The sequence below is a fragment of the Aptenodytes forsteri genome, unplaced genomic scaffold, assembly GCF_000699145.1.
Source record: "Aptenodytes forsteri isolate BGI_AS27 unplaced genomic scaffold, ASM69914v1 Scaffold444, whole genome shotgun sequence".
Taxonomy (NCBI): Eukaryota; Metazoa; Chordata; class Aves; order Sphenisciformes; family Spheniscidae; genus Aptenodytes; species Aptenodytes forsteri.
Window position 1 is genome coordinate 309974 of NW_008794178.1, and position 7094 is coordinate 317067.

At 53.2% G+C, this 7094-nt stretch overlaps 2 protein-coding genes across 4 annotated transcripts in view; one reads left to right on the forward strand and one right to left on the reverse strand.

Moving 5' to 3' along the window:
- Window positions 1-7094, reverse strand: part of MTHFD2 (methylenetetrahydrofolate dehydrogenase (NADP+ dependent) 2, methenyltetrahydrofolate cyclohydrolase) — a 13402-nt gene that overhangs the window by 2868 nt on the left and 3440 nt on the right. The window contains exons 3-8 of the mRNA XM_019473503.1: window positions 4504-4688; window positions 3476-3598; window positions 2837-2989; window positions 2644-2751; window positions 2162-2254; window positions 289-414 (exon numbers count right to left, since the gene is read on the reverse strand). Of these exons, the coding sequence (XP_019329048.1) occupies window positions 289-414; window positions 2162-2254; window positions 2644-2751; window positions 2837-2989; window positions 3476-3598; window positions 4504-4688 (788 nt within the window). The remainder of the gene's footprint in view (window positions 1-288; window positions 415-2161; window positions 2255-2643; window positions 2752-2836; window positions 2990-3475; window positions 3599-4503; window positions 4689-7094) is intronic.
- LOC103903599 (MOB kinase activator 1A) overlaps window positions 5417-7094 on the forward strand; it is an 11153-nt gene continuing 9475 nt past the window's right edge. For all 3 annotated transcript variants that reach the window (XM_019473508.1, XM_009284831.2, XM_009284839.2), the window contains exon 1: window positions 5417-6284. In XM_019473508.1, the coding sequence (XP_019329053.1) occupies window positions 6187-6284 (98 nt within the window). In that variant the 5' untranslated portion in view covers window positions 5417-6186. The remainder of the gene's footprint in view (window positions 6285-7094) is intronic.

A 7094-nucleotide genomic window follows, 5' to 3' on the forward strand; every position in this document is an offset into this window, starting at 1 on the left:
GGTGCACTCGATCCCCTCGTCCAGATCATTAATAAAGATATTGAACAGAACCAGCCCCAAAACTGAGCCCTGGGGAACACCGCTCATGACCGGCTGCCAACTGGATTGAACTCCATTCACCACAACGCTCCGGGCCCGGCCGTCCAGCCAGTTTTTTTACCCAGCAAAGAGTACGCCCGACCAAGCCATGAGCACCAGGACAGTCACATGAACCAGGACCTTCTCCTCCCCTTCTCAGCACCCTTGATGTTTAATGCTCAAGGAACCAGACGCAGAGCCTTCCCATACCTTCAAAATCCACATCTCCAACCAGCCTTGATTTGGCAGTGACAGGATCCTGCACTCTCGTTATCCCCACGTCAATAACTGCAGCTCCTTCTTTGATCATGTCAGCTGTGATCAGATTGGGTATGCCTGCAAGAAGAAAACAGAAACACATGCTCATGGTGGTGCTGGACAGCCCCCTGCTCCCTCTCACCCCATCTCCATGTTATGTTTTGACCCACCTGGGCCTTCCTACCTCACAAAAAACAGTTGGACTCGATAATCTTAAGGGTCTTTTCCAACCTAAATGATTCTATCATTCTGTGAAACGCAAGTCTACCCAGTCGCACAATCCAGCGCTACTCCTCGACGTTCAGCTCAGTCAGGAATTGGAGCTGTTTACTGATAACCTCGGAGTGTAAAGAACTGGAATCCCCCCCCCTCCCCGAGAGAGTTCCAGCAAAGCAGCTGGGACCAAAGCATCCTCTCTGAGTTGAAACCTTAAAGCTTGCATTTGAAGTCGGGGTTGTTCAGCCTGGAGAAAAGGAGGCTGAGGGGAGACCTCATCGCTCTCCACAACTACCTGAAAGGAGGTCGTAGCGAGGTGGGTGTTGGTCTCTTCTCCCAAGTAACAAGCGATAGGATGCTGCCCAGGGAAGTGGTGGAGTCCCCATCCCTGGAGGTATTTAAAAGACGAGTAGATGAGGCGCTCAGGGACATGGTTTAGTGGGTGGTGGTGTTGGGTCGACGGTTGGACTCGATCTTAGAGGTCTTTTCCAACCTCAATGATTCTGTGATTCTATGAAATCTGTGGCTGTGTTTGTTCGTGCAGCTCCAGCAACATTTCTGCACCTGCACCAAGTCAGCAAGCTGGAGCAGTGTCCGAGACCACCGCAACCCAGCTTGGCAGAGGCACTGGCTTCACCCAGGGGCTGTAAAACCTGCAGCGTGACAGGGGTGGGGAGCAGCTAAGCCGCCCTTTCAGGGTGGGGTGTGTTTGGTTCCTGCCAGATAGTGCTGCCTCAGTTGACTGAGCCGAGGAACTCATTCCCACCCTCCGCTTAGTTAACTCTTTCATGCGAGCCCTCCTCTGGTCTGCCGACCGCCTTTGGCGATTTACACATCTTATCTGCCAGCAGCACTTCTGCCATCATTACGTGCACTGATGCCTTCAACACCATTTCTAATCCTTCCAGCACCTTGTCTCTTCACACCCCATTTCTAACTGACGTTTTCTCTCCTCCCTCCCCACAGGCTTCACACCCGGCTTCTGCTGCCAAACAGACACCCCGAGTCAGCTCAACTCCTCTGCTGATGCGCTACCTCCATGCCAAGGGTACGGCCTGGAGAAGAGCACACCCCCAAGCGATTCCTTATGCTCTGAAGATGGCACTGCAGCTGTCCCTCAGCATTTTGACTGTTTCTAGGTAAGCAGATGCTATCTTGGTATTTTTTTTTTTCTCCTCCCCACATAAATACAGAACTGTCTGCATGTATAACAGAGCCCGTCTGTAGCTGTTCTCTAGATCTGATCAGGTGCTCGCTGGCGTACCAAGCCCTCCTGCCAGATGTTATTTTACATTTCAAAGGCAGAGCTACAAACAGCTCTGCTAGTAAGACCAAGTATGTGGCTCCTAGGCTTAATCGCAGGATAAACTGGCTGGCTCGAACAGCCCCTCACTCGCTGTCCTAGCCCTCACCTAGGGCAGCTGCCGACAGCCATGAGAGCACTGGCTCTCTCATGCTGCCAGAGCCGCTTCGGATAGGGAGGCCCCGGGACATTCAATACCAACAGGATTGTCTCCTGCAAGCAAGGATTCCCATCAGAAACACCACGCAAGCTGCAGCGCGGCACCCTCCCTGCGCCTTGCCTGTGCTGTTCAGAGTCGGGTCTTACCTGCTGCCGCTACCACAATATCAGCACGGATTGTGTGTTGCTTCAGCTGCTCCTTGGGAGTGTAGCGGTGGGATATCGTGACCGTGGCATCGCCTGCAAGAGCGGTTACATGGAGCTTTTTAGTTCACACGTACTACCCAAACCCAGCCACTTCCCTAAGTCCTTCCCCTTCAAAACCACCCGTGTATTTATCAGGAACATCAGAGCCCGATGACAAACCCTGGGGAACAGCCTACAAAGTCAGAGGGGAGGGATCTGGGATGGAGAAGAACAAGGACTCACTGAAGAAGGCTCCGAAATGTTACAAGACAGATTATGTGCAGAGTTAACTCTTTGGCCTTGACCACAGCCCACGTGATGGGCCAGAGTCCCTCAGGTGCTCCTGGGACTAATTTAGGAGCCTAAAGAGGACAGTGTGACAGGCTGAGGGCTTCCTTCCACAGCTGCCTGGCACGCAGGCTCCGAGGCCACCAAGCTCCTACCTCCCGGGCGCTCGTGCCTGCCGTCCGTATGCAGCAACATGGCGATAGGCATGCCCACATTCTTCGACCTGCCAGCCACCACCACGTTCTTCCCCAGCGTTGGGATGCCTGCAGAGGACAAGATGGGAGTCTTAAAACAAACACAAGCTGGAGTTATATCAGACAGCAGCCAAATACTGCAGCAGCAGCTTACCAGTTCTCTTAATGATCTCCCACACCCCCCACGGGGTAGCCGGCAGCATGGAGTACTGGTCGAGGCACATGCGCCCCACGTTTATCACATGAAAGCCATCAACGTCTTTGTCTGGAGTCACAGCGTTGCAAATCTTGCGCTCGTCAATATGTTCTGGAAGAGAACAAAAAGCTTTAACCCTAGGGATCAGCCAAAAACCTGCTCTTCGCAGCCAGCCAGAGCCCCGACCTGCTGCACCAGCCCCTTCAGAGTTTGGAAGCTTCAAGCTAACCCAAGACTTCCAGCAAGCTCAAGGCTAACAGCTGCCAGCAGGAGGGGACCGGAACCGCTTTGGGACTACAGCATCGCTGATGCTGAGAGGGTATTTTTAGGCAGCCTCAGCGTCACAACCGAGTTCGGGCTTCTGGCTCTGGAAGGTGATACCCCCTACAGGAGAAAAGATTTCTGCGACCCCCAGCAACTTAACTCGTACAGGCAGCTGTGCGATGGAGTAGCTGCATCAACTTCTTTAAGCTGCATCATGGCAGAGTGCCACCTCTCATGTCACAGGATAGCCCCTGTGCTGGTACTCCTTCTGGCACCCACAAACCCTTAAAAGCTTTACGTAAAAGTGGAACAGATGGAAATCTAGCTACTCACCAGGTAGAGGAAGCTGTACTAACAGGCCATCCACATTGGCATCGTTATTGAGTCTGCTGATCAAATCCAGTAGCTCCTCTTCAGTGATAGAAGCCGGCCTGAGGATGGTTTCACTGCTGATTCCTGCGCAATCATTGAAAGCGCTGCGTTAGAGAGCCACGTGTACACAAGCCGGAGAGCAACTTTCTTAAGCCCTGCGGATTTAAGCTGCCCCGTTTCATTGCTCTACCAAATCCAACAGGCACACACCAAGGACTGTATGCTTGGTGTAACAACGAGCACCTTCCAGGCTGGAGACCTTCCCAAGTCTTGCGAGTTACGGTTAAGGACCATTAGTATCGGTCTAACGACCTGGGAAAGACTATTTGAAAGCAGAGACCCTCCAAGTGGAAGGAGGGCTTGGAGAAACTTAACCGAAGCGTGCTACGATGAAGATGCAACCGCACGTCCTGTGGTCCCTCGACACAGTAAGAAGGGGACGTTAGCCTAAAACACTCAGCTCCAAAGGCGGCTTCGGCAGCATGGAACCCAAGGAGAAATTAAACCATTTATTGCCCCTAACCCCTTTCAGCACGTTTTCTCCAGAAGCACCCTTGGCTAAACACCGAGCAGGACCTCGGCTTGCAAGATTGGAAGGAGTCGGAGGGTAGCAAGGCTGCTGAGCGATGACTGCATCTCCGGCAATTGAGAAAAGGCGGCAAATCAGAGCCCTGTCTGTGCTTCACACGGCCCTAGGAAGGCTGCGAATCCAAACTACAGAGCTTGACGTTGCCCTAAAGGATTCAAATGGCACAATGCACACGTGGACCATGTTTATTAACTACCTCCCAGTACAACAGTGAAGGCAAGCGAAAGAGTCACAGCAAAGGCTGGGGCAAACGTGGACTGCCATGCAGCTGAGGTGAAAAGCTACCAGATGGATACATCCCAAAAAGCTTCCCCCAGCCTCCGGCGTAGAGGACTCCCAACTAAAGCAAGATAAAACAGTCACTTGCTCCACTTTTTTCAGAACAGAGCGCAAGACATACCAACGTCAGCAGCCGCTTTGGTTTTGTTCAGTACGTAGGAGTGACTCGCTGGATTTTCACCGACGAGAACAACGCTGAGGTGAGGTCTCTTGTTTCCAGCCGCTACCCACTGCTCAACCTCGTGACGGGCTTCCTGTCTGATCTGCCGGGCCAGCTTCCTTCCAGAAATCACAACTGCATCATTGCTGCAACAGATAAAGCGTTACCAAAGCAGTCAGCATCGTTGGGACCATCCAATTCAAGCTCTGTGCAACACAGACCAGGAAAAGTGGATGCCAGGGCAGAAAAGGCTCTTCTACAAGCTCTGTACAAGCCTATTGCACCTTTACTCCAAATCACGTGAAGCAGCATATTTCAGTCTTCTTTTACAGCTTCGCTGCCCAAAGCCGGGATCAGCAAACAAAACTGCCAGAGGGACCAACTTATTTGTGCAGCCTGAGAAAGCGTACGCGCTGTTCTTCTCTGCAAGGCCAGGAGTCCGCGTGTATCGTTCACCTGGCACGTGTTTCAAGCTAAGATACTATTAGCTTCCATTTTTAGAAAGCCAGTCACCCGTTCCTTGCGAAAGCATGACAGCTTCGCTACAAAGGACTTACACGAAGCAGAACTCACCCCACTTAAGTGGAGCTTCCGCCACCAAAGAGGTCTATCGGGTAATGCCGGCTTGTTGGATGCAGCGCGGGAGGCACAGCGTGCCCTGCTTCTGCACCGAGCGCTGTTCCCGGAGATCCTAGTCCCCCACAAATTCCTCGGCGAGGCCATCGGCCCATCTAGCACAGCGTGCACCTTGCGCGAGCCAGTCTCGTGCCCTCCCCTGCTCGAGTAATTGCTGCCACCGCTACGGTCGTGTCTTCAGGCTGTTAAAGCTGGGCTGGGGGCACACGGTTTCACCCCCTCTCACGGACTCCAACATCTAGCTGGAGTAGAAGGGACATTTGCCCCTTCGAACCACATCAAAACAGCTCCTCGCATACATTTCTGGTCTAAATCGGTAACGGGAGTATCCAGTCACTGCCAAAGGCATTCCAGGCAACTGGACACCCTGCAGTATATAGAAAGGCTGGCTTGACCTACAGCTAGCTGGGAGGCCACGGCTGCCAGTCCCCGCTCACACCAGGCTGTCCACACTCCTCACACTTGGCTTTTTTTTTTCCTTTCAGGTTATCACTACAACTCTTATTTGAACGTCATTCTTATTCACTAATCCCTTTGCGAGAGGATTCACCTTCACAAGCTTCACTTCTAGATTTCACTACAGCATTTAAGTCTTGCCCTGCCGCAAGGCCTCACGACGAGCGCCTTATTCACTTGCCCAATTATTCTTGCCTCTGAGCCGGAGCAGGCAAAGGTGCTCCCCGCAGCGTTACTGTCATTTATGGTGCCTTCCCGAATCGCAAGGACCAGCCCATTCCCGAAGCAATCACCGAGCAACATGCATCACAACTCCACAAGCTACTCAACTTGCCACAGGAATCCAGGAGACGACCGAGCCACGGGAGAAAGCCCCCCAGCACCCAGCGCAGTTTCCAACCCTCCCTGCACCACACCGTCCAACAGGAGCAAGCTGAATTGCTGCAGTTTCTCCTCAAAAAAAATCCATCAGCTGCCTCGTATGCAGACCTTCTCCTACCAGGATCCCGCGTTAAGTCCAACGCTGCTGTTTTCTGACCTTCTCTAGGTATAATGCTGATCCTGGAGCTCTGGGGACAGCTGCCACCGGGGAGAGCCACCAGGAGAGCCGCTCCAGACCCACACAGGACAGCCACAAGGTACCATCCCAGGTAGGAAAGCCTTTTGCCTAAATACTTAGAGACGCAGAGGATCTTTTGCGCTTTCTTAATCCCTGACCTACTCAAATACGTAGTTTTCCCCATTTACTGGGAATTCAATGTTACTTCATCCCTAACAGCAATCGCTCCAGTCAAACCCATTTAGCAATAACCAGTAAAAACCCATCCCAGACCAGCTCAGCCCACTCGCCCTCTAATTCTTGTTTTAGCTTCAGAGCTAGACCTGCACTAAACTACCGTACATCCACTTAGATGTCAAAGGAATCATTACAAGTGCCTGGCAAGCTAGGGAAAGGAGACTTCGTTAAATCAGAGACACCTCGTGCCAGGAACCTACCCGAATCTTTCCCCTTACGTAAGCCTGAGACCGGGGTGCCCGGCCTGGGCTCCCAAGGGATGGCAACAACCACCACCAAGCCCCCCCGTGAGCTACAGGGAAGCCGAAATAAGAGCTCGGAGCCCTGTTTAGAGTAGGGAACAGCAGTGAAACCAAAGCACCCGAGCAGCAGCAGCTCCCTCAAGGGCTGTTTCGGTGCATCAGAGCAAAATCCACGGGAGGTGGTGCAGAAACGGAAGGGGAGAGTCAGTTGGTGCACGGGCTGAGCCCCGGGCGGGATGGGGGGGGGTGTCTCTGGTCGTTCTCGCACCCTTTAAAACCGGGGTGAGCCCAGGGCTTGGGGCCCGAGAGGCCCCTCCCGGGGTGCGGGGAGGGCTCGGTAGACCCGGTGACCCCCTGCCCGGGGAAAGGGGGGGAGCCCGGCACACGCCATGCAAGGCGTGAGCGGGATTTCATCAGCCTGC